This window comes from Cnephaeus nilssonii (genome assembly GCF_951640355.1).
Source record: "Cnephaeus nilssonii genome assembly, chromosome: 19".
In the NCBI taxonomy this organism is placed as follows: Eukaryota; Metazoa; Chordata; class Mammalia; order Chiroptera; family Vespertilionidae; genus Cnephaeus; species Cnephaeus nilssonii.
The window spans coordinates 20,741,604-20,768,845 of record NC_137090.1 but is presented as its reverse complement, the minus strand read 5'-3'; the positions used below and the strand labels follow the sequence as shown (position 1 = coordinate 20,768,845).

The following is a 27,242-nucleotide window of genomic DNA, read 5'->3' as shown; positions in this document are numbered from 1 at the left end:
GGGCTACTGTTGGCTGCCCCGGACTTGTTGGGACAGGGGGGCAGGAATTCGGATGCTGGGTCAGGTTCTCCTGTGGCTCTGACCAGCCTCTACCTCTCAACTGACCACTCCCAGTGGTGGGGGCAGGGCAGGGAGAGTCAGGGGCTGGGGCTCCAGGGTAAACACACTAATGGGTCTGAGAGAGAGTCAGGGAGGAATGTGGGCCCCACAGGCCCTGGGGACTCAGGGAGGGATGGGAGTAAAGGGGATAAGGACCCAAGAAGCCGTGGGCCTCAGCTCTGCAGGTATGCAGGCAGGGGAGAAAGGGAGAGGGAAAGAGAGGAAGGCAAGAGGAGGACAAGCGAAAGGGAGGACGATGCCACCAGCCACATTGAATCCTTGCAATCCCCCGGTGCCGCCTCCTCCCTAGTCCCCAGACCTTTGCACAAGCCGTGCCCTACACTATGGGACGAGAGGCATGGAGGGGCTGTGTAATGTCCAGCCTTGGTTATTGACCGCGGGACCTTGGGCATGGCAGGGAACCTCTCTGAGCTTTAGTTCCCTTACCTATAAAATGGGGATGGTGGATTTATGTGCCCTAGGGATGTCATTGTGGTTAAATGAGATGACCAGAGGAAACGGCACTCGAATTTTCGTGCGGTTAGCCGCCTCTCCCAAGGCCTACCACCTAGTGATCTTTTCCTGGTCTGTGACTTCCCTGAAGGCCTGGCCTACGGCTCGTCACCACGGCACTCTGGCACATGCCTAGCACACTTGTGGCCACTTAGTTTGCAAGAAGTTGTGGCCACTCAGTTGCAAGAAGGCACACCAGTGAGAGATGTGAAAAATGATAGGAAAGGTGTGGGGTGAGCAGAGGACCCCATCCCATGCTCTCCCTCCAGGATGGCCCCACCCCAATCGCAGGTCACTCCTCTGGTCTTGTATAGCCTTCCTTCTAGGGCAGAGCTTGGCACGCTATGCTTGCTAGCTGGACAGTGAGCATACTTCCCCTCCTGGAAATAGGACATATGGGATCATGCCACTCTGGAGTTGGTAGAGGCAGAGTAATTGACCCCAGGCCCATCTCAGGAGCTCCAGGACTTGAGGTCACTACAGCCATGCTCCATAGAGCCAGGAATCCAGAAAGGACCAGAGCAGGGCTGGTGGGGACAGGGGTCCTCAGGGGTAGCAAAAAGGGAGGCTGAGACACTGCTGAGCCTGTAAGGTTGGAGGTGGACCAGGGAGATGGGAGCAAGGCTGCCTCATGGTTCCAAGAGAGGAATCTCCCTCCTCTCCCCCCATCACTGGCCTAAATGTCTTCCACAATTGCTACAGGGATTCTGCTGGAAGATGGCATCACTTCTCACTCCCCACTTTGAGCTAGGTCATCAGAGAAGAAGCCCAGGAATTTGAGAAGATTCCAGAGGGCAGTGGGTGTGAGCTTAGGCATGAGAAAGGCCCGAGTTTGAATCTCAGCTCTGCCACTCACTTGGCACATGACTTAAGCTCCCTGAACCTCAGTTTTCTCCTCTGTAAAATGGGATAACAGTTCTTACCCTGCAGGGTGATTGTGAAGATTAAAAGAAATACCATCTGGGTAAGGGAGAAGGGAAATCTCTTCTTATGGAAGAATGCCAACCAAAAATAGGAATGACAGAATTAGAAAATCACCATTTGCAATCGATTTGGGCAAGGATCACCCGATGGAGACTGAGACGATTGGGTAAAATATTATTGGGCCACACGATATTCCCAGTCTCAGAGCATCACTCCATAGATGAGTCATACATCACATGAACCACAAAGGGGAAAAGGCAACTTTTCATCAGAGAGATCTGGCAGAAACCACGTTAACCAAGCGATGAAATCCATCATCACCGGTAATGCTGACAGCCGGCATCCCACGGCTCCCGACAACATGCGCAGAGAAGGCACCCATCACCCAAGTAAACGCCTTGCCAGAGTGTTTAACCAGAATTTAATCATAAGGAACCAATCAGACAGATCTCCATTGAGTACCATTCTACAAGACATCCAGCCGGAACAAAAATGGCAATGTCATGCATGAACACAAAGAAGGCAGGGGGAATATTCGTGATTACAGGGGGCTAGAGAGGCATGGCAACAAAAGGCAAAGCCTGGTTCTTGAGTGGATCCTGAGTCAGGAAAAAACTGATAAAGGGCATTTGGAGGGACAACTGGGGAAGTCTGAATAAGGACTGTGTAGTAGATAATACTGTGTCAACGTCCGATTTCTTGGATGTGACGATGGCCTTGTGGTTCTTTTGGAGAACGTTCTTGTTCTTAGGAGATATGTGGGAAAATATTTACGTGTCTTGGTGTCTGCAACGTTCTCAGAAACGGTTCAAGAAAATACACACGCAGGCCGAGCGAGCAAATGTGGCTAAGCATTTTTAAAAGGGGGGTTTCCATGGGTAAGTACCCACCTAGCGATTGTCTCGGAAAGCACGGGTCCCCAGGAAGAGCGGGACACCGAGCAGCTAAGGGTGGAGAGGCCAGAGGGTTTGATTGGGAACCAGTTTATGGACAAGAGCAGCGAAAGGTCCTTTCTACTCCATGTAACTTTCAGCCTCCTCCCACTGGGGGATGGGGAGGCTGAAAGTTATGTAGAGTAGAAAGAACATAGATTTGGAGGCAAAGACCTGGGTGGCCTAGCTATGAGGCCTTCAGTGAGTCCCTTAACCATATTGTGCCTCGGTTTCCTTATCTGTAAAGGGAAGAAGGATACCCTTCCTGTGAGGCTCAAGTGGGAAACCCCTCGGTGCCCTGGAACCTGCTGCGTGTGGACACTTCTGTCTCCACTCCAGGCCCGGAGCACTGGGCAGGGAGAGCCCATTAGGACAGCCATGCCGGTGGGACTGTCGGTGCCCTTGGGGTTGGACTCTGGATCTCCCTCTGCCTCCCTCCCTGTGGATCCCAGCAGAGCTGGAGAGCGGGGTCAGGGCAGTGCCTCTTGCCCCATCAGACCCCCAGGAGCAGTGTGCATTTCCCAAAGCATGCTGGGAAGGCAGTGTGGCCAGAGGAGGGACTGCTGGGCTGACACACAAATGACTCAAACAAATGCACAGTCGTGCCTCTCATTTCTCCTAACCAATCATAAGTCCTGAAGGTTCTGGCTTTGCCTCATCTTGCCCCCACCCAAACCTGCACTGCTGGCCATGAAACGAGGGCTCTAGAAATACTTATCCGGTCTGGGAGGGGACCCAGGCTCCAGCCTGATCGGACGTGGCATGCAACATTGGATGGGTTACTTCCTTCCTCTAGGCCTCAGGTGACCAGAATCCATAAAAGGGGGTGATCCATCCCTGAAATACCTACATCTGAGGGGGACAACAGGGAGAGAGGAAGGAATACACACTTCGGAGGTTCTGCGGTTCAATCCTGACACCACTGCTTGCCAGTGGCATTTGGGAGCTTTTACGTCTCACAATCTTCATTTCCTTAACCATAAGATGGTGGTGGTTGTGCCCAGTGTGTAAGGTGATTGCAATAAATCGAGACAAAATGGGTATAGAAGCTGACATGTAGTTTATTGGTTTATTGTCTCCCTCTCCCCCTCCCCCCACTAGAGTGTCAGCCCCACGAGGCAGGGACTTGGTCCCGCTCATTGCTGCACCCCAGCCTCCAGGGTGGTGTGGGCGCCCAGCAGGAACTCCCTAAGCAATTGCATGGATGGGCAGAACAAGGTGCTCAATACATGATAGCTCCCATGGTAATCCTAAACTGTGCCAAGACAAAAAGCATTTGAAGTTCATGGTTGTTGAGAGGAAAAAAAAACCCTCTGGAAAGCAAGAAATAACGGTCAGGGTTGGCACAGGTCTGTCGCTCTGTCTGCCGGGCAATGGAGGACACGAGGGAAGCCGGGTGTGTCTGGGCCAGGGGATGGACATGATGTGCCCATGAGGTCCAGGTGGAACATCCGTAAGTAAGGTGGGCTGCAGTGGCTGGTACTTGGCAACCTGGGGAGCCCCGTGCCTTCTGTCTCTTAGGGCTCCCCCTCTCTAGCTGACTGTGGTCAGGTGGCACTGCAGGCCCAGTCTACCGGTGCAGCTGATTTTACAGGAGAAGCCAGAAATCCCATGGGAAACAATTCATTTTTAAAATAAAAACACAAATAAAAGCAAACCCATCTGTGGCTGGGAGGAGCCCTGCGAAGTCGCCCGACCCTCTCGGGCGGCCTGGGCAGGAGGAGGGGGTCCGATGGTGGCGCCCCTGGAGTGACCCCCCACGGGGTCCTTGTCTCTCCAGCCTTCTTGGGCAGTCCCGGCCCCCGAGACACAGGAATCCATTTGGAAAAATGCTGAAGTGCTGTCCTGATCCAAATGGCCCATGTCACCCACCGTCAGGGAAGCGGCCACTGCCTTGGGTCCTTGGGCTCAGGGTGCATCCAGGCTTTGGGGCTCCCAGGCTCAGGATAAGTCAGCCCGCATAGTGCCTGGCCCACGAGAAGTTCGGTCCATATTCACTGACGGGCCCTCTTCAGTGTGACTTTGAGCACAGCCTTCCCGTCCTGGGCCACATGTGTATAACGGGCACAGTGACGTGGTCCCACCGACCTCACCGGGAGAATGGGGAAAGCAGGTGAGATTATGGGGGCAAAAGTGTTTCTGAAGATTGAAAGTGCTTTACAAACTCAAGGTGTGGTCATCCTTGTTGTCATCATTATTATGAGCAAGACAGTGTTGCCAGAGCAGAAGAGGGGGCCTGGGACCAGAAGAGCAGAGAAGTTCCAGACTTCGCAAGGAGGATCCGGATCAAGCCAAAAGGGCTCATGCATGTGTGGGGGGCGGCGGGAGAGCGGGGGGGGGGGGGGGGGGAGTCATGCCACAGGTGCTGCCCATAGAATATAGAAACTATATAAATAACATAAATATTTTCTCATATATCTTAGCTATATAAATTATTCTCTCTTTGCCCTAAAATCTATATATGTGAGGTAGACAACAAATACCCTGTGAGTGATTCCCTTAAAGCTATATAGAATGAGGGGTCAGTGGTAACTGGTCCCCAGGGTCCCAGCAGGACTGAGGTGGACCTTTGGGGGCAACTGGAAGAGAAAGGGTAGGAGCAATAAAAGAAAGGGCTGGAGAGAGACGGCCCCATAGGCTGAGGGGCCCTCAGAGCCTGCATCCAGGCCCTTGGCCTGGGTTGTCTGTGTTGGTGGCCAGCCATGGCCTTGGTCCCTCAGAGTCTGCCCTTTATCCTCCTGCACCCCCGACACTGCTGGCCCTGGAGTTGGGGTGCAGATGGCGTGTTGGTGGATCATGCTCCTCTTCCTGCCGCTGCAGGCCTCGGGCTGAGCCAGCGTGGGGGCAGAGTTGGGTCTCAGGGGAGCAAGATGGATGGGGCTGGCAGAGAGTCTCCAGGCAGTGGGAGTGGGGAAGAAACGAGAAAACCAGCCCTCTCTCCTGTTTGCTCTTTCTGCCAGGTGTGGGCCAGCTGCTTCGGTGAGTGGTCAGTCCAGAAAGGGGTCTCATCAGAGCCTCTGCGGCCAGAGATCCTTCCAGCATCCTGCAGGCTGCCCAAGCCACTGGAGAGGCAGCGCCGTCTCACTCTCGGAGGTCTCACCCCGGGCTTCTTCCTGGGGCTCGCATGGAGATTCTGAGCATTCAGCTGACTCTGACGTTTCCTGTTTCAGTGGAGGGTCAGCAACTCTGGGTTCAGGGAGAAAGGAAGCTGACAGAGGGCGTGGCCGGGCCAGCAGAGTGGCCAAGAGCATCCCAGAGGAGGTCACTTCCTCCCGGCTGGCACTGAGCCCTGCTCTGGGGAAGCACAGCCTCCAGCAAAGTGATCCCTGCGAGGTCTTGGTCCTGAACCAGAGGGGTGTGTGCTGCTAAGTGAGAACCCTCAGCCTGGCAGGTCCAAGGGGCATGCACGTGTGCATGCGTGTATGTGCATGCATGTGTGCGTGTGTATGTGCGTGTGAGTGTGTGTGTGTGTGTGTGTGTGTGTGTGTGTGTACCAGCCTCTCTCTCCTCCTCCCACACAGGGCCTTGGTAGGTATCACTGAAAATGTCCACAGGATTGGAGGAAATCAGCAAAGTTACTTCTGTTTTTTAGGTAGAGGGCCCATTAGTAAATAAAGGGGCCCCCCAAGAAACCAGGCTTAGCAAAGACTTTCATGTCCCTATACCTCCCCAGGGCAAAAACCTTAAGTAGATGAGTAGCTGTTAGAGTAGAAATGTAACCAGAATCAGGACGAATAAGCCAACTCTCCTCTATCACAAATGTCAACTATGTGGGGGCCTCACAGCATAGGGGACCAGAGCCAGCTCCAGGGAAAGCTGAGACACTGAGCTTGCCTGGCACCACATCCCTGCCTGGCACCAGGGGGCTGTCACCCTCTCCTGGGCGGGGACTAAAGGTTCTGTGTCCCAGAGAAAACAGGGAGGGTGCACCCTCGATACACCATCTGAGCCCCCCTGGGGACTGCGCTCCCTCTGGGCCTCGCATCCACTGGTGTCTTGCTGAGCAGGGCTGGGTGGGTTCGGGTAACAGCTCTCAAGACAAGAAAGAGGCCTCAGCACAGGCAAATTTTAAAAACATAATCAAGGACTCCGAGTCCAGGACGTGTCTCTGACTTGGCCCACTCAAGCCCAGAAAGCTTTCTTTTCTCCAAACCTACAGCTCCCACCCCCGGGCCTTGCCCCTCATCTCTAGCTGGTGATGGTTTGTGGCCCCTGGGCCCAAACTGCGCCCTGAGCAGGGCCCCCGGGAGGGACTGACCCATCCCAGCCAGGCTCCAGCCTTGGCTTCCAGCTGACACTGCCTCCCGGTGCCTTCTTCACCCAGAAGCTCAATTCCCTGCATCTTCCCGGCGCTAGCCCACTTATCCTAGGAACGGAGATGGCGGGGGATTTCTTCCGTCCCCTCCGAAACCTCGGGCCTGCCCTCCGCCTGGTCTCTCTCGTTTCCTTCCACATCTTTCCCACTCTGCCTTCCTGCCCCAAGTCCTCAAAAAAGACTGGGGACCCTCGGGCTCAGGGTAGAGCCCGCACCTCTCATGGCTGAGTGTTGAGGGAGGGGGAGGCTGCCAGGCGCGGCGGTGAGAGGAGTACGTGTGCCTGGCACGCACATCGAGGAGCGCGTGCGTGCAGGTGTATCTGCCCCGAGGGGCCAGCTGGACAGCTGGGTGCTGGGCACTGAGGGAGGTCCTGGCAGTGCCCGGCTGGCACACTGGGCCACAGACCTAGTGCTTGCAGGTGTACACGAGCTCCTCCTGCACGCACTGCTGGCACTCCACGTAGCAGCACCACTGCACCTGGCAGTGGCAGGAGAAGGCCACCAGGCGGCTCTGGGTGTCATAGCCCCGCCCGCAGCACAGGCTGCTGCAGCTGGCTTCCCGGGAGCACACTCTGCCCGCCGTGCCAGGGGAGTACTTGCTGGGCCGGCAGAAGCTGGGCGAGTCCTCCATGTAGACCAGGTCCCCGGGCCGGGGGGCCAGGCCCTTGGTCGGACCGTCCAGCCTGGCAGGTGCCCACAGCTCCAGGCGGCCCAAGGCCTCGTTGGTGGCACTGGACACCTTGACCGCTGAGTCGTAGCGCAGCTTCAGCGCCTGGCCCGTCTCTCGGAACGGGGAGAGCTGCTTCCAGCAGGTGCGCACGGCGCAGGAGCCCGACACGCCGTGGCACTTACACGTGGTCCTGAGGCCACTCTTGACGGCCTGCGAGGAGAGGCAGAACGGAGGCGAGGTCAGAGGCCCGGGGCGCCGCCCCTGGCGGGGGAGTGGCAGGACGGTGGGAAAGTGAGCCGGGCGGCATCTTGGTGCAGACTAGCCCAAGCTCCTCTTCCCCTGGGCAGAAGCAGTCCTGTGCCAACATGCACGCCGTGGCGAGAGCGGCGTGGGCTGGGCCCTCCCCGGGCCGGAGTCCCTGTGGCATGGACAGCGGGCACAACTGAACACAGCAGCCGTGGTTTGCACAGCTCGGTGATGAGGGCGCAGAACTCGGCTTCCTAGAGCGTTGGAGTCCCGCCTCTCGCAGCCCGCTCATCCCATAGACCTAGACCAGGGGGTCCTCAAACTGCGGCCCGCGGGCCACATGCGGCCCGCCGAGGACATTTATCCGGCCCGCCGGGTGTTTTTGCCGCCGCTGCCTGTCCTGCTTAGCAGCCGACTTAGCAGTGTGCATAGGAATTTGTTCATAGTTTTTTTTTTTTAAACTATAGTCCGGCCCTCCAACGGTCTGAGGGACAGTGAACTGGCCCCCTGTTTAAAAAGTGTGAGGACCCCTGACCTAGACACTTTTTACCCTCGAGTCCTCCCGCTACCGTGGGACCTCAGCCAAGTCCCTTCCCTCGTCTGGGCCTCCTCCTCTTCCCAGGTGTAAAATTGGAGGAGTGGGGGTTGCACCAGATCAGAGCTTTCTAACTATGTTGGCTTCTAAGGCCTCCAGGATGGCTAGTCCTTGGAATGGAGACCCCTTTCCAAACATGTTCCTGCCTCACCGTGGCCTGTCCCCACCCTGGTCCCCACCCGCTGCCCAGGCCGCTGACCCCCAGGACCTTTCCCTGTTTCCCGGTCACGGTCCAAAGTCATTGCCCAAGGAATGTTGGTTGAAAGAAAAGAGGTTCATCCTGGGACGGCTGTGTGTGTGCTGGGGGGGGGGGGGGGGGGGGGCAGATGGGGGAGGACCTCCTACAGACCTGGCCCCTGGCTGGAAGGGCTCGGGGCCACCAGGAGCGCGCTCACCTTGATGCCCACGTTGGTGTTGTGGGCGTCTGCCCGTGCCCGCAGGTCTTTGCTTCCTCTCTTGGGCCCCAGGAAGTTGCTCAGGAACTTGGTGCTGTACTTGAGGTTGTCGCCGCACACGCCCCACTGCCAGGCCTGCCTGCTCTCCAGGCCCGGAGAGTCGTCGCACGTGCAGCGCTCCATGCGCCCGGCGCTGCAGGCCCGCGCCAGAGTGTGGGTGAGGGCGGCCGAGGACACCGAGTACAGGAAGGCCGTCTCCTTGAAACCTGGGCCGGTGGGCAGGATGAGGGGTACGTGAACCTGAAGACACAGCTCGGCCGCCGCCCTGCCACCTGCCCTTCGGCTCAGGCTGCGAGGTGCTATTTAAGATGGGACTTTCCAGTTCACTGGGGTCTATGCCCCGATTCCCCAGGCGGCAGGTCAGGGGAACAGGTGCAAACACTGAGATGCAAAGAGAAGTGACTTAGGCACCCGGTGAGGCACACAGTTGGGACTGAACCACTGCTCCTGACTCCACGTCCATGTGTGAACAAGTTGGGACTAAGCCACTTCTAAAGGCCCTGATCCTCTGACACATGCCCTCACTAACGGGCCTCATTAATCCAGGACTCTGCTCCCGCAGGACTGTGCTGGATTCGCAAGGGCAGTGTGGCCTGAGCACAGGGGCCAGGGGTGTGGGAAGGGCATACTCCCCCCGCGCCCCCGCCCGAGCCCTCCTCCTCCCAGCCCTCCTCCTCCCAGCCCTCCTGCCCCCAGCCCTCCTCCTCTCTGCCCTCCTCCCTACCTCTCTTGAGCAGGCCCGTTCTCCCCTCCAGGCTGCAATTCCAGCGCTCGTGCCTAAACTGGAACTGGCACTCGAGCAGGCTGAGGTGGGCGGCATCCTGCAGGGTCTCGGCCAGGCCAGGTTCCCGCCGACAGAGCTGCTTCTGCCGGCGGGACAGCTTCAGCAGGTCGCACTGCTTCAGGTGGCCCCCCCCCTGCGCTGGGGCCTCCGAGGTGCCCAGCCCGGGGAACGGCGTCAGGACCTCCCGTCCAGTCAGGCTAGAGAGGGCGAGAAGGGAGACCTGTGACCCTTGGGAGTCCCAGTGGGGCAACGGAGTTGGGGGGAGAGAACCAAAGATGACAAGTCTTGAGGACATGGGCAGGTCAGGGGAAGGGGCCTTCTTGGAGGGGTTCGCTATTTCTGGAGGGAGGCCAGCCCCATGGGGTCATATTCCCTTTTTGCAGAGTCGGAAACCAAGGTGCTTCTAACAAGGGCCAGGGCAGGATCCCAAGCGTGCTTTCTAGATGCCAAAGTCTCAGCTCTTCTTACCCACCCAATTTCCCAAACTTGCCCAATCAGAACAATCACCCAGGGTGCTTAAAAACACAGATTTCCAGGATCCACACTTAGCAATTCTGCTTCTGTTGGTCTGGAGTGGGGACTTGGGGAATCTGTATAGTTACCACATCCCTGAGCAGCTTCAATGATCAGGGGAGTCTGGGAAATACTGCATGTAGCATTGGCTGCTGTTCAGAGGGGAGAGCCACATTCATTCCAAAGTGGGGAGCGGGGGAGGCCGAGTGCTGTACCCGGTGAGCAGACACCCAGCCATTCTCCCCGATGGCCCTTTCTCCCTTACACGTCACCGCCCAAGTAATCCCACGCCAACCTAACTTGTTCCCAGACAGATCTTCAACCATGTGGCCACTCAGTGCCTGCTATAAGAAATGCTTGGGGAATGTTCACGTGGATGGAAGAATGGGTGGGAGGAAAGAAAGAAGGAGGGAGGGGAGGGAAGGGAGGATGGGTGGGTGGGTGGATGGACAGACTGACAGATGGGTGAGTGAAGGTGAAGGAGCTGAAGTTCCATCAGGCCATCAGCCCCCGACTTCTCGTTATGCAATATCTGAAGTTCGTGGGTGCTGGAATCTGGCTGCCAAGTTCTGAGCCTGTCTGCCACTTCCTCGCTGTATAACCTTGAAGCCTTGGTTTTCTCCTCTGGAAAGTGGGAACAGTGATGCTCTCTACCTCCTGGGGGTGCTGGGGGGATTACATGAAAAGTGCCTGGGACATGCGAGAGTTTCCCAAAATCCTTTCCTCTTGCAAGATGCTAGACTGTCTAACTTGGGCAGAGTCTTCCCTTTGTCCAGATAAGGACACAAAGGCTTTTTCAAGAGGCAGTGAGGGCCCGCGTCGCCCAGCAGACCAGCAGCAAGGTGGGGACTAGGATTAGAGCTCACCTTACCCTCCCCAGAGGCTCTCAGTGAAATGGTTCGACTAGTTCAAAAACTCACTGTCCCATACCCTGGTGGCCCTCTGCGAGGGTGGAAAATATATCATCCCAGACGCAGGCTGGAGGACGTAGCCCCTTTCTGGAACATGCTGGCCTCATGGTCAAGGTAAAAGAGCAAAGGTAGAACCACACGGTGGCTTTTAAAGCTCCTGCTTGAACGTGGCACTGGTCATTCCTGCTCCAAGTCAAGTCCAGGCCAAGCCCTGAGGGGTCAGAAAGGCCCATGTCCCATGGACACAAGGGCACAGTTCTCCTGTTCAGAGCCACTTGCCCCAGCCAGGACACCTGGCCAGATGCCATGCCCTCCCTGTCTGGGTGGGTGCCGGTCCTGGCCAGGCCCCAGGTGCCCCCAGAAAGTGCCTGTAGATTCCAAATCCATCAGGTGCAGCCAACCCAGCATGGAGCATATCTCTGAAACCTCCGAGCAGAGACAGATGCTATCAGGCTCCTCCTGGCCCAGCCTGGCCCTGGGTTCCCCTCCCAGACAGGGTGAGGGCAGGGACCCGTTAATCATTAATCTGGGGGCAAATGGGTAAATTTCCAGTCCACCAGGTCTACACCCAAACCCCTCCCTGCAGCCTGGCAGGAAACCCTTGGAGCTTGACCCTTGGCTGGTCCACTGCAGAACCCGATGTCAACTCCAGCTGAGGAGGCCCCACCCTGACCGGCTTCCAGGGTGGAGAGCCCCTGGGGGGCTGCAGGGAGCAAAGGGGCAGCAGCCATGCAGCCCCTCAAATGTCCTCCCCACACCAGGGACAGTGTCTGCCCGTGCAGTTCCTATGTTTCAGAAATTGGTACTTTCCTTATAGCAGCTGATTGACAGGTGGCAGAACAAGCAGGGAGTGATAGGGCTTTTGATCAACAGTGTTGCACATCCTTCAAGGCCTGTCTCAAATTCCATTTTAAGAATAATAGCTATGCTGTCGCCGGTTTGGCTCAGTGGATAGAGCGTCGGCCTGTGGACTGAAGGGTCCCAGGTTCGATTCCGGTCAAGGGCATGTACCTTGGTTGTGGGCACATCCCCGGTGGGGGTTGTGCTGGAGGCAGCTGATCGATGTTTCTAATCTCTCTCCCTCTCCCTTCCTCTCTGTAAAAAATCAATAAAATATATTATAAAAAAAGAATAATAGCTATTATTGTTGTATCATTACAGGTATATTATGTTATATGAGATGACATATCTACCACTTTATGAGTGCTTATTACTAAGCCCTTTAAATTACTATGTAGACACCTGAAGAGGGAGTGACTGGGCTGAGTCGCCCAGCAGATCAGCAGCAAGGTGGGGATTAGGATTAGAGCTTACCTTACCCTCCCCAGAAGCTCTCTGTGAAATGGTTCTACTAGTTCAAAATAGTCCTGTACCCTGGTGGCCCTCTACATGGGTTGGCTGCCTTGCTGCTCTGGCCTGTTGATTGAACCAATGAGGATCTCATGACCCAAGCTGGGCCAATCAGTCCTTTCTCTGGGAATTTGGAAAGTCCAGTTGCTTTCTCTCTCTTTTTTGGTGACTGGGCCTGTAACTCAGGTGATTTTTTTTTTTTAAAAGGAAGCTGTTCTAAAGAGAGAATGAATCAATGCATCAAGAGAGTGGGAGAGAGAATTTGGGGAGCAGGGTCTTCCTGAGGTCAGCTGTGTTCTTGCTTGAGACGCTCCTACCTGTAGTACAGTGTCAGGCCTTGGAGTTGATTTGTCTAACCAAGGGTGCCTGCTGCCCCTGATCAGGTCCTCATGACAGCTGTGGAGTACCAGCATGCCCTAGGCTGCACCTGTGAGCCAGGCTCGGCACCCTTTCCCCATCCACAGGCACATGTTTTGTTTTTTGTTTTTGTTTTTAAATTTCATGTAATAGACCCTGTGATTGATGGCCCCAGGAGTCCAGTATAAAGTCGGTTAATTTTATTAGCGGTAATGACACTAAGTAGCGATTAATGGTGGGGAAAGGCAGCCAACCGCACAGGGACCTCAGGCCACATTGGGCCTTGGGCTGCCCAGGGCTGCCCTCAGGGAAGGCTCCCTGGCACTGCCCCTCAGGGCCTAGGAGGAGGACAGCTGGGAGCCCTCTGGGACCCAGTTTTCCCCTTATTTGTTTTCCATGTTGTGGTTTGAGATCATATTTCCTTTGAAGAAATAGGGCCCTGACATCAAATTTAGAAAATGCCTGAAGGCATTTCCTTAACCGGTGCTTGTAAGCTCTTCTCCACGTGCCCATCCCAGGGCATCTGCTAGGGAAGGCTTATTCCTGGACCTTGGAAGAATTCTAGGTGGTGCAGGTTCCAGTCTGTTCCAGGTCAGTGGACAGGATCCTCTTCCCTTAAAGAAACCACATTCTCTGGTACCCAAGGCCTGAGAACCCCACACACCAGGCCCCTCTGCAAAAATCTCAACTGCCCACATGTTAGTGGAGCCCCATGGGAGTAAACTGGAGAAGATCAAGTGACCTTCGTTAATCTAATAAATCCGGACAAATTTGGGGGTTCTAATAAAGACACTGCTCCTCCGTGAGGTCAGTCTATCAGCCAAACAAGTGACCAGTGTTCTGAACCAAAGAGCAGAGGACGAAGAATTTGCAAATTTGCAAATGTGCTTATTGCTCTTCTGGGCTGGGGGACGAGCTCCCAGCCTTTCCCGCCTGACTCGTGTTCCTGAGACACCTGGGACATCCTTGGTTGCACCTGCGTTGGCCCAGCTGGTCTCCCCCATTCCTGTATCCAGTCCAGCTTCCACAGGCTGGTTTCCAGACTCTCTTCTCCCATTAGGAAAGTAACAACCCCATGTGACCATCTCCATTCTCCTCCCTTCTTTGGCCCCAGCCTATATCCTCTGACCTCCTGCCCCCTTGGCCTATGACCCTTAGGTTAATAATAAGACAAGAAACCCCACTCCCATACAATGAGATGCATCTGGCTTTGACCCCAGACACTTCCCTGGCCACCTCATCTCCCCATAGAGTGGGAAAAGACAAGGGTGCCCCTCAGGACTCCATCTCACATTCACCCCCCCGCCCCACCCCCCAACCCAGATATCTCTTCTGCCCACTCCTGGCCCTTAACACCTCTGCCTCCTTTCACATTCCCCAAGGTCACCCACAGTTTTGGCTAAAGCAGCCCCATCTGGGATGACCTTGATGTAAGCAAAAGAAGGTTCCCCAGGCTTTGGGGAAGGCTTCCCAGGAGACTGCTTTGGTTTACCATCAGCCAGGACTCAGGAGCCATCAAACCCCTGACAAGAAGTGGGGTTCATCCTGAAACAATCACCCATCACCTGCTGGAGTGTGGGGATCCAAGGACCTCAGGTCCCCAAGGCAGTTCTGATCTGGGTAGTTGGGTCCCAGGTCTGCCCTCACTCGCCGGTGATCTTGAGGACATCCACTCGCCCCCTGAGCCATTCCATCTAAGAGGTACACGGTGACGAGTTGGGGAGCATGACCAGGGCCAGACTGCTTGAATTCAAATCCCACCTCCACCTCTTACTAGTCGTGCCACCTTGGAAAAGGGACTCCACCTCCTGAGTCTCACCTGTAAAATGCAGGTCTCACAGTGCCTACTTCACAGGGCTGTCCTGAGGGTGAAATGAGTTCACATTTGTAAGCTCTTAGAACACTGCCTGGCACATAATAAGCTCCAGATAAGTGTCCTTCTTAAATACCTACTATGTGCCGGGCACTGTGCTGGGTGCTGGGACCCCCTCCTGCCCTCAAGGAGCTCAGTCTAGAGAAAACATGGCTGAATGCAAGAGTACCCTAGACTCTCCCGAGGCCCCAAGGGCCAGGGGAAGGAGAAGAAAGTTTTGAACCAGCCCAGCTCCCCGAGGAACAATCAGTAGGTGCTCAGGGACCCAAATCATCTGGGTGAGAACCTGACCTTGGCCAGTCTCCGTCCTGCCTGTAGTGGGAGGTGTGGGGTGGGGAGGAGGCAGGAGGAAGCTCCCAGGCCTGGCAGGTGGAGAACACTTTCCATCACCTGAGGGTGCCCCAGGCTCTGCTTTTCTACTCCCGCCGCCTTCCACACTTGTTTCTGCTTGAGAGGGTCTGATGGGTCCGGAGGAGGCCACCCCCAGGATGTGGTGGGTAAGTGGGGGTTGGCACAGGACAAGGCTGGTGGTTTCCAGGGCACCAGGTCATGCCAGCATGTCTGGACCCTTAGCTGGAGGGGCCAGGAGCTGTGCCTGGCACCAGGGCCCATGCCAACTGCAGGCAGCTGCCTGGGAACCAGGAAAGCCTTGCCCTGCCTGGAGCATTGGCCTTGGCCCTACAAACCCCATTAGATGCTCCGATAACAGGCTTCCGCTGCAGGGCCGTTTACACGGTAAGTGCTCCTTTTGTGCTTTCATCTCAAACATCTCAGCCCACCTTTCCCAGCCCTCATTGAATCTCTCTCTCTCTCTCTCTCTCTCCAACTTGTTACCCCATCCGTGCTTGCTCTCCACTACCCACCTCGTCCCAGCAGGGGAGAGTTAGTGAGGGCAGTGACTAGCCCAGGAAGAGAGCATCCATGGTTCTGAGCAAACAGTCCTTCAGAGAGGGGGCCCCTCAACACCCGCCCCAGGCTTCTCTCCCCTCTTCCTGCCCTCAGATGTCCTGAGCAGCACATCCTTCCCTCCATCCTCAGACTCCTGCCCCCTCTCCCGGAGTCAGCGCCACCTCACGCCTCCCCCAGGAAGAAGTCCTTAATGAGCAGCCTGGCAAATTCAGCAGCTACATTTCCTAGCTTCACTCCACTCCCTCCTTTCACTCCCTCACGCATTTAAAATTAAGATGGAGGATTTTATTGAGCATCAGCTTCGTGCCAGGTTTACCCACAGAAGACTGAAATCAACAAGGACATCCACTACTTTCCTGTCTGGGTCCCCCAGCCCCTCCTGGGTCCAGCCTTTCTTTGCTCCCCAGCTCTCCACCTCAGAACCCACCTTGAGGACTGCATCTCATCACCACCACCCCCCCAGGAGCCCACCAGAGCTCCCCCCCCTGCACTCCCCCCGCCCAATCCCTGGCTTAGAGAGAAAGAGCCTGTCCCAGCTGTGGGCTTTGTCTCTCCAAGAACAGCTCTGCTTCCTGTTTCTGCAGACTGGGCTGCCCGCTGAGGATGGCATCAGGGAGACGTGCTCACGAGCTAAGTGGGCAGCAAGCAGCCCACACAGCAAACACGCTTTGCATCTCAACAATCTCCAGTATTCACAGCCTAACAAGTGCAACATCTGGAAAGGAAATGCTTCCTCCTTCCTCCCTCGCGGCTCCCTCCCTCCCCACTCAGGCTCAGGCTGAAGCTGAGGAGAGGAAGCCTTCGCCCATCACATGCATGGATCAGGTGGCATGGAGGGTCCCCAAAGTGACTCCTGTGCAGAGGAATCCCTCGCCTCTGCGTCTCCCCCAGGTCCCTGGCTGGGTCCAAATGGACACCATTTGAGTTATTATATCTTAGGGCTGAATAAACCCTGCAAGATCACCCAGTCCCAAGGTTTTGCGATGATGGCTCCTGGGAGGTATCTCAGAGGCTTCTGGGGTCAGAGAGGGGGGGCAAGAAGTTTGCCAAGTGTCTGCTGTGAACTGCCTGGTGCCTGAGGAATCCACGTAAGATTTATTGTCCAAGGTGACCCACTGAGTTCGTGGCAGGGCTGGGACTAGGCCCCAGGTCTCCTAACTGTTTCTATCAAGCCGTCTGGTGGTTCCCGCATTCAGTTCCAATGTGAAGCTTCAGGTAATCAAAATCAGACACCACCACAGCCAGTGCCTAGGATGATAGGAATACAAGACAGGGAGGTTTGAAGGGAAGGAAACCTGGTCAGGACTCCTCTGGCCCCCTGGGCAGCCGAAGGGAGAGAAGGTGCCTTTGTTTAAAAGGCTACTTGCCCCTGGTCTAACACTCTCTTTTCAGCCCAAAGGCAGAAATGGAGCTTCTGACTTTAGAGAAGCAGCCTGCTTGTTCATACTAAAGCATGAGAGTCTGATGTAATACTAGTGCCGGAGCACATACTTCGCTAGATGGAAAAATGGTCAGAGGAGAGCATCTGGGATTGTAAAGAGAGAAACTGGGAGCCTGGGGCAAGGAGTGGGGGAATATGAGAAAGGGGAGGCCAGAAGCCCTCAAGACAAGCTTCCCAAGGTTCTTTGGTTCAGAGGCCCAACCCTGACCCAGGGGAGGAGCAGAGTAGGAGGCATGGAGTGGGGACTGCAGAGAAAGGCGGGCAGTTGCTGCGGCTGTATCTCCTCATGGCAAGCAACACCCCATTCAGCTCTGCCTCACCACGGGATGCTGGCTCCTGGACTGGGCAACTTTGGCCAACTTATGAATCATGGTAAGTTGACCAACCAACGATAACTAGTATGGCATGCTCTTGAGTGGTCACCCTCTTCCCCACGGCCAGGCAGGCTCAGGGAATGTCTCATGTGTGCTCACTCTGTGACAAGGACAGTTCCATTATTTGCAGATGCTCTATAGGCAGAGACGTCCCATGCTGCACCCCATTTGTCCTCCTGCAGGTCCCAGGGATGGCCGACACCCCTCCTCTCAGCTCCATAAATAGCAGGAACCTCCTAACCTGGTCAAGAAGTCACTCCCTGAACATGCCTAGGGAGGGCCAGAGTGGTCCAGGACAGCCCAAGGGGGTGCTCCCTCGGGAACAGATCGGGGTCCTCCAGAGCAGGACCGGAATAACTTCCCACCGTGGACCATGCTGGACTCACAGCGAGCCCGGGCTGTAGCAGAGGGCGCCTCTCCTCAGGCCAGGCCCGTCTCCTCCTGGCTCTCCAGCCATGGCTCTCAGTCCAACCTCCATGCCTTTCTTCATGCTGTACCTCCTACCTGGGATGACTTTAGGTCCAAAACCCCTCATGGATCCCCTGTACCCTTTTATTTATTTATGTATTTTAAATACATACACACACACACACACACACACACACACACACACACACACACACACATATATTATTGATTTCAGAGAGGAAAGGAGAGGGAGAGAGAGATAGAAACATCAATGATGAGAGAGAATGGTTGATCGGCTGCCTTCTGCATACCCCCTACTAGAATCGTGCCCTTGTCCAGAATCGAACCTGGGACCCTTCAGTCCACAGGCTGATGCTCTATCCACTGAGCCAACCAGCTAGGGCCCCTGTATCCTTTTATAGCCACTGCCTTTTCCAACAATGCAGAGAACGAGAAAAGGGACACAGAGGGCCCGTCCAGCTCTATCTAACATGCTATGATGCTTGTCCATCTCTTCCAGGAAGACCTCCTTACTTGTCAGCCCCATCCCACTTTACCCATCCCCTTCCCCATCTTCCAATTTTGCAGGAATCGTAGCATTAGTTTTGTGGGGTTGGCACTCTTTTCTCCCTCCTCAGGGCCGTACAGTCTCTCCAGGTAGCCTGTAGATCCTTGATCCTTGGCAGAGATCATAGTTTCTTTTCTCCCAAGGTCCTCCTGTCCCCAGCCCAGATCTTCCATTCTAAGCAAGTGTTCCTCAGACTCCTGCTGGCTGCATAACTCCCTCAGATGTCCAACCCCTAGAGTGTAGCTCTAGGCTCTCCCTCAGCCTCTCCCAACCCTACTTCCTGGCCTTTCTGCTGTCTGGCTCCCAAGCCCAACCTGGTGGACTCTGGGAGGGCGTGGCTGTAACCATGCCCTCCCTGGCCCTTACACTGTGATCACTTGTGCATGCTCTCCCTGGTGCCAGCGCTCAGGGCCACCTGGCTGTGGTCAGTCAGACCCTGAGTCCTCCAGCCCTCTGAGCCCCTGTGAGGACAAACTGTGCTCAGGGCAGCCCCGAGCCTCCCTTTGATACCAAGTGAGGACCAGCCAAGAACTTGGCCCCAGTCTTTCTTTAACACTCAGCTGGCACGGCCTCTGGTGGTGACACGTGCTGGAAGTTTGCCGTAGGTTCACAAGCCTTTATCCACAATTCCAAACTCCAGACAGCTCTGAAAACTGCTGAGTGTTTGTACGGTTGTGAGGAACTCACGCGGCAGAGACTTGACCAATATTTACGGTCTTGATTTATCCCAACACGTAGATGCTTCTCTGCAGAAATGAAGTGTCTGATGATGGGGTGCTGGCCTAGACCTTGCTAGGGATGTCAGGTTATACATGATGTATGCATTATATTACCTTTCTAAAATCTGAAAAGTCTTCAATTCTGAGGCGCATCTGGCCTCAAAGGGATTGTAACTGTCAAGAAAGCAGACCTTCTCTGCTCTTGTCCTAAAACCAGTTTCTTTGGAAATTCCAGCACTGAACATGGAGGTCTAAGTATTTCCTGGCTCTTTAAGACTCTTCACCTCCCCCTACTTACTCTCCCCCCGCCCCCATCTTCATCTCTCCAGTGAGGGGTCTGGCCTTGAGGCCGCTGCCCTAGCCCCAAGCGCATCTTGGCTGCCATTGGATCCCCATGGTAGGCCACGTGGGGCTGATTCTGGCATCGAATCAGGCAAGTCTCTGCTCTCTGCTTGCCTTCTAGCTCCTTCCAGATACAGGCCACATCCTGGCAACGCAACGTGTGCTCCAGAGAGCGAAGTGTGAGCAGAAGATGAAAGAACAAATGTGATGAGGTAGAGAGGAGGGTTCTGGGGGAGAGGAAGGACCAGGGAAAGGGAGAGGGGACTGCCCACCCAGACATTCACTGCAGACCAGGATCAAAGCTAAGGCCTGTGGGGGACTCAGACCACAGCAGGGCCCCAAGATCTCTGCTTAAAGAGAGCTATGCATGAATTGGAAACATGAGCACATGAAGAATTGGGTGACAAATTAAGAGTTTAAGACATGAAGTACAGCCCGCCAGTGTGGCTCAGCAGTTGAGCATCAACCCAGGAACTAATGGGTCATTGGTTCGATTCCCAGTTGGGGCTCATGCCCGGGTTGTGGGCTCAATCCTTGCAGGGGGCGTACGGGAAGCAGCCGCTTAATGACATTTCTCTCTCCCCCCATTTCTAAAAATTTATAAAAACATGAATATATATATATATATATATATATATATAGAGAGAGAGAGAGAGAGAGAGAGAGAGAGAGAGAGAAAGAAGAAGAAGAAGAAGAAGAAGAAGAAGAAGAAGAAGAAGAAGGAGGAGGAGGAGGAGGAGGAGGAGGAGGAGAAGAAGAAGAAGAAGAAGAAGAAGAAGAAGAAGAAGAAGAAGAACAACAACAACAACAACAACAACAACAACAACAACAACAACAAGAGATGCCTATGATAGAAGCCAAGTGAAAGGTTGGGTCTCAGAGGGCCTGAGCTGCCAGAGGGAGGCAGGCCTCAGCTGGGGCTCAACAGGAGCATGAGGTAGGGATGACTAGGTTGGCTCTACATTCTGAAGAGTAGAATTTAAATCTTGGTGCTCCCAGCCACTAGCTGTGTGGCTTTGGGCAAGGCTCTTGGTCTCTCTGAACTTTCCCCCACCCACCTGAAAATGAAGATAAATATGTCAGTACCTACCTCCTAGGCCAGTGATGGGCAACCTTTTGAGCTTGGTGTGTCAAACTTCGCCAAAAAACTGAGCATAACTCGGGTAGTGTGTCACTTTGAGGAAAAAACTAACTCCAAGACTCTAGTCGCAAATGTTTCATCCTCAGGAGCAGCAAATGTTTCATCCTCGGCATGCGGCTGCGTGTCATCAGAAATGGCTACGCGTGTCAGTGCTGACACGCGTGTCATAGGTTCGCCATCACTGTCCTAGGCTGTCACAATGGTTAAATGAGATGATATGCACATAAAGTGCTGAACACAGAAGGATTCAAATTATACAATGACTGGATACAATTATACAATGGGCTAAAAATGAAGAGAGGAAGGAGCAAATGTCACTAAAGATGCTCCTTAACGTGGATGCTCTAAGACAGATCGTGAAATTTCTCAGACTCCTTATACATAGACTAGAGGCCCAATGCACGAAATTCGTGCAAGAATAGGCCTTCCTTCCCCTGGCTGCTGGCACCAGCTTCCCTCTGGCAACCGGGACCCGGGTTCCCTCCAGCAGGCAACCGGGACCTGGGCTGGCTTCCCTCTGGCCACCAGCAGGAACCCGGGCTTCCCTCGCAGACCCAGCTTCATCAGGAAGGAAGTCTGAAAGGTCTTTCGGCTGTCTGGTCTAATTAGCATATTACGCTTTTATTATATAGGATAGCATTTCAGCACTTTTATATGCATTTATTTAACCCTCACAACAACCCCATGAGGTAAGGATTAACCCATTTTTATAGATGGGAAAACTGAGATCAGAATAGCTAAATGATCTGCCTGGGCCACACTTTTGTAAGTAGTTGGATGAAGGATTTGAACTCAATTTGGGTGACTCCAAGACCAGGACCTTGGGCTGCCTCCAATCCTACTCAGGCAGATGCCGAGGTGGTGTCCCCTCAGAGTACCTGGCCCACCTCTTCTTGAGTCCAACATCTACCTGAGCACATAATCCTAAAGGTACCAGGACCTCTCCTACTTAGGAGATGCCACCCCAGGAGTCCTCCTGACCTGCTTCCCTCCCCTCCTTTTTCCACTCCACAGCCTCAGAGACTTCACCACCATCCACTGAGGAGGCTGGTTTCACCCTAAACCCAACTTTAGACCCCAACTCTTGGGGGCGTGGAGGGGGGTTGGTAACAAGCCTGGCTGAATTCCTTCCCTAAACACAGTGATTCTTATCAGTGATGTTTGGCTTCCAATCCACTACCCCAAAGCAGTAAAATTTATTTTACCCTTTCTTCCCTTCAACCCTGTTTTTTTCTCAGTACCCAATTAATTCCTAAAAATGTTTTTTGATTAAAAATAAATACTATTCAAATATATAAAACACTTAATGGATTTTTAAAAATATTTGTAAGACCTGTACACTGAAAATTACAAAACACTGCTAAAATTTTAAAAGCCGTAAATAGAGAGAGATGGCCTGTTTATAAATCAGCAGACTCACTATTGTTTAAATGCCAATCTTCTATAAATTGATTTATAGATTCATTGCAATTCTAATCAAGATCCCAGCAGGCTTTTCTGTAGATACTGACAAGTTTATACTAAAATGTATGTGGAAATATAAAGAATCTAGAATAGCCAAAACAATTTTGAAAAAAAAGACAGAGAATTTATCGTCCTTGGTTTCAAGACTTACTTAACAGCTACAGTAAGCAAGGCTGTGTGGTATTGGCATAAGGATAAGCATATAAATTAGTGGAACGGAAAAGAGAGTCCAGAAATAGGCCCTCATCTATTGGTTCAATCAATTTGCAACAAAGATGACAATGGAGAAAGGATCATCTTTTTAACAAGTGGTGCTGGAACAAGTGGCTATCCACATGAAAAAACAATGAACTTCAACCCTTACCTCACACCACACACACAAAGTAACTCAAAAAAGAATCACAGACCTAAGTGCAAAAGCTAAACCTATAAAGCTTCTAGAAAAAAGACATAGGAGGAAATCTTCACAACCTCTGGGAGGCAGAGGTTTCTTGGATAGGATACACAAAAAAGCACATGTTCTGTATACAAGAACATGTTGAAAAATTGTACTTCATCAAAATTAAAAACTTCTGTTCTTCATAAGATAACAATAAGAAAATGAAAGGGCAAGCCACAGACAGGGATAAAATATTGCCAATGCTTTCTGACAAAGAACTTGTACCCAAAATAATAAAAACTGTTATGACTCAATAATAAAATAACCAAATAAGTCAATGAAATAGATATTCAAATGACCAATAGTCGCATAAAAATATTCAACACACCATTCATCAATGGAAAAATGCAAATTAAAACCACAGCAAGATACCAATACATACCCACTAAAATGGCCAAAATTAAGACTGACAGTAGCTGACAAGAATATGGAATACTTGAAATTCTCACACATTACTGTGTGAAATGGTACAACCACTCTGGAATACTATTTGACTGTTTCTTATAAAGTTAAACATATACACATCATGTGATCTAACAATCCGGTCTTAGATATTTATCCAAGAGAAATAAAAACACATGTCCACAAAAAGACATGTACATAGCAACTTTATTTGGAATAGTTCCAAACTGGAAAAACACCAAATGTCTATCAACAGGTGAATGAATAAACAAATTGAGGAACATCCATACAACGAAAGACTACTCAGCAAAAAAAGGAATGTGCTACTGGTATATGCAACAACATGGATGAATCTCAAGACATTATTTTGAGCAAAAGAATTCATACGGCAAAAGCTATACTATACCATATGATTCCATTTATATGAACTTCTACAATGGGCAAGACTAATCTATAATGACAGAAAGTAGAGAAGGGGTGGCTTGGGGCTGGTGGGGGAGGGTGGACTGCCAAGGAGCACAGGGGATCCTCTGGGCTGAAGGAAATGTAATTGTGGTGGTGGTTACATGGGGACAGACATTTGTTAAAACCCAAACTGTGCACTCAGAACACGTGCATTTTGTTGTATGTAATGTTGATTTGGGGGGATGGGGGTGGGGAGTTAAGGTTGTGTTTTGCTTCTTTACAAGGATGACATCTCCACAACCCAAGAAGATGGCTAGAGCCCCAGCAACCACCAAGAGTACTAAGCACTGTACGTATGTGCCTGGCAACCTATCAGGCCCTTTCATTCATTGGCTCAATGAAGCCTCACACCAGCCTTTAGGATGGGTGTTATCATCACCCAAACTCAGCAAAGTTAAGACGTTTGCTTAAAGTCACACAGTTAGCAAGAGGCATGATCTGGATTCTAACTCAGGTCTAGCTGTGCTTTTCATAAACTTCTCTGTACCATCTCCAGAGAGGAAAGAAACCCAATAAGCACAGAGGTCACACATTTAAAAATAACCACGGAAGTCAACTATGATCTTAAAAGTTGCATCCAAAGGAACTATTTCTAGTTACAAAGCCATTGGTCTGACTTAATAACTGGATTGGATGACAGGGCCTGTCATGTGTGCAGCTCATCACATATGCAATGCATGTTCCTTTACAAAACATCACATCAGTTAATACGTGCAGAATTCTCAAGCCAACTGAGCCAAAACACGAGCCGTTGAATAATCCTAGACTCCAGGCGAGGACCAGCCTGTTGGGAAACCTTAATGCCTCCAGGTGCTAAGGATCCTGGAGCAAATGACTTGACCACAGACAACACAGAGAATGGTCCAGAAAGAGGGCAAACCTGGGCTTCCTGACTTCTGGTCTACCTCCCATCCCACCATCAACATGCCATCCTTTGAGAGTCCACCTGACACACTAGCAGGGCTCAATGCATCCGGTCTCATTATTGAGGACAGGGGAGAATGCTGTGGTCTCACCCATTTCACTGCAGCCAAGAGCGTCAGACAAAGTTAACTAAACACCCTCCTTCACAGCTGCTGCTTCCCTGGGTGACTGACCACTCAGTATTAGCTCTGGAGGCTGTAGGTCGAAGAGCCCAGACTGGCTTCTATTCTGCCTCTCCCACTGATATGCTGTGTGACATTGGATGAGTTGTTGAAACTTTCTGACCCTTGGTTTCCTTTGGGGCACTACTTATGCCCATCCTATATTCCTCAGGAATGGCTCTGAGAATCAGCTGAGAGAGCTGTATGAGCAACTTATTTATAAGCTGTGATACTAGTTATTATGGTCTTACTAGAGGCCCGATGCACGAAATTCGTGCAAGAGTAGGCCTTCCTTCCCCCAGCTGCCGGCACTGGCTTCCCTCCGGCACCCGGGACCCAGGCTTCCCTTGCAATCCCGGATTTGTCCGGAAGGTCGTCTGGAAGGATGTCCAGAAGGTCGTTTGGCTCTCTGGTCTAATTAGCATATTACGCTTTTATTATTATAGATTGCCGTCAACAGAGTTAGGCTCCAGGTTCATGCACAAGCAGTAGCAGCAGCTGCCAGCTTACTGTGGTTTGGGAAGGATGGTTGTTTCATCTAAAAAAATTGGGGATAATAAGACATGACCTGTTTGAAGCAGGGAGTTGGACCAGAGATCCTTTGGGAGTCACTTCCAACTCTGAAGTCTATGATTCTATGATTTTGAAGGTCCCAAAAAGATGGGTTTCACTGGCTCTCCTGATGTTTGCATTTTCTTTTGTCAAGATGCCAAAGCACTTCATCTTACAATCAGAAAGGAGACTTCAAAAGCAAATGACCTGGAGAAGGGAGAAGCACATTGCCTCACATTCTCACTACAGTGTGGGTGACGGATACACCTTCCTCCCAGAGAGCAAATGCTGATGGGAAGCTGGGAGCCCTGGCCTGAGAACTCAGGCTTTCTGAGACCAAACACATAACAGCACGAGGCCCAGTTTTAGCTCATTCTCTTCGTGTTCGTCCTGCTCCCCAGACGTGGTGGTGGGGGCTTACGTGTCCTTTGCCAGCTCTGCCCAGCTAGGCTCACAACCTGGAAGAGGTGGCTCCAATACTCCAGGACCCCTCTCCCCCTTAACCCAGCCCGAATCATCCCCCCTCTCATTTCCAAGGCTGCCGCCGTGCTCAGTCCTCAATCTCTAATCCCATGCCCTGTTTCAAACTCCTCTGCTTTCCTACCACACCAGCCAGAATGGTCTAGGCTTCCTCTCCATTTTGGCTCAGAAACCCTTGTCAGAGCTGGGATATCATCATCATCATCATCATCATCATCATCATCATCGGCGGCGGCGGCATTAGTTGAGCATATACTATGTGTTAGATATGTCCTGATTGCTTCACATGTACTAACTCACATAATCTTCATATGAAATAGGAACTATTATCCTCATCTTACAGATGAGAAACCAAGGCACAGAGAGGTTAAGTGATTTGGCCAAGAACACACAGCTAGCAAGTAGCAAAGTTGGGAACTGAACCCCAAATCTGTGCCCTACCCATTATATCCTTCCTGCTGAGGCAATAACAGTACCTTCAAGCCTGAAATCATCAGAAAAAAAGAAACATGTTTGTGTGCTGCTCTTGGAGTGGGTCTAGAGGCTCCGTCGTACAAAGTTCATCCCCTTCTTTGTAAAAGGGGTCATTGTAGCCCTAAAGACGGAGTGAGTGGTCTTCCCCCGTCAGCAGCAGCTGAGCCCAGAGCTAAGGTTTAAGCTGACAAGCCCTCGCCCCTTCCATCTATTTTTTTTTTAAAGCCATTGCCCACAGCCCAGGAGTGCTTTAACCAGAGGTCATGACCTGGAAATTAGCCCACAGTCCTTATTCCAGCCTGTGAGGGGCATCTCAGACCCTTACTCGAATCTCTGGCAGGTCACTTGCTTGGTGTTTCCTTGCCTTCCTTCTAGTCAGATTGTAAACCTCACCTTGGAGTGAAGATCATTAAAAAACGGCGTGAGTCAAAGTAACAGACTGTACGTGGTTGGAGCAGGCTTTGGGTGGAGGTCAGGAAAGTGCCTTCACACCCATGACCCCATCTCCCACCCCAAGTCCCTGCAATTCAGCGTCGGAGAAGGGGGTACAATTAATTGCCCTGAAACTTGCGCTCCCACCACTCCCAGTCGCGCCCCAAGCTCTCCGTCCTTCTCCGGAGAACCCACCCGACGCCAGGTCTGAGTTTTGGTCGGATTTCCCCGGCTGACAGTTCCCTCCCGGGTCTGCAGCGGACACTCCTCCCCGTCCGCGGTTTCCTCCGTTCTTCTGGGACCCGCGCGGTTCCCTCCCCGGCCGCCGCCACAGCCCACCCCGCCCCTCCACCCCGCCGCTGGGTCTCCGCTCCGCGGGGCAAAGGCGGCGGGTGGAGAGGGAGCCCGAGGCAGAGACGGCGGCTAGACGGAGCCCACGACGGGGACCCGGGGCGCCGCGTGAGCATCAGAGCGGGCATCGGAGCGCCGAGAGACACCTGGACGGGCTGGGCCAGGGCGCGACAGAGCGGACGGGACCAGGGTCCGAGAAGCGTGCAGACCCGGGGACCTGGGGCCAGGTCCCGGACAGGGAAGGTGGGAAGGGCGCCTGCGAGGGGGACCCAAGAGTCGGACTCTAGAAGGTGCGATGGGGGGTCTGAGCCCAGGTAGCTAGAGACGCAGTTCGTGGCGCGAGCTCCCACCGGGAGGTGGGGCTGGGCGCGGCCAGCGCGAGGTCTGAGTTCGAGATGCCGCCCGGGCCGGGGCCAGAGGGACGGGAAGGCTGGCCCTGCGGCGGCCGGAGGGAGGGCAGGCAGGAGGGCGGGGGCGCGGGCCGGGGGCTCGGCGGACACTGACCCGAAGTAGGCGGCGGCGGCGGCGGCGGGCAGCGCCAGCAGGCAGAGCGCAGCCAGGGCCAGCGCGGGCGGGGGGCGCATGGTGCCGGCGGCGCGGCGCCCAGGCGCATCTCCCAGCGCCGCTCCACGCGCGAGCACCGCCACCGGCAGCCCGCG

The 27,242-nt window shown here is 53.3% G+C and overlaps 1 protein-coding gene across 1 annotated transcript; it reads right to left on the bottom strand.

Annotated features, from left to right (window-relative positions):
- Positions 1-3,509: 3,509 nt before the first annotated feature.
- On the bottom strand, positions 3,510-27,242 carry WNT9B (Wnt family member 9B). Its single transcript, XM_079798061.1, has 4 exons — positions 27,088-27,242; positions 9,474-9,730; positions 8,690-8,955; positions 3,510-7,663 (listed from the first exon to the last, which is right to left on the bottom strand). Exons 1-4 carry the CDS (start codon positions 27,165-27,167, stop codon positions 7,190-7,192), a joined length of 1,077 nt encoding a protein of 358 aa, XP_079654187.1. The 5' UTR covers positions 27,168-27,242; the 3' UTR covers positions 3,510-7,189.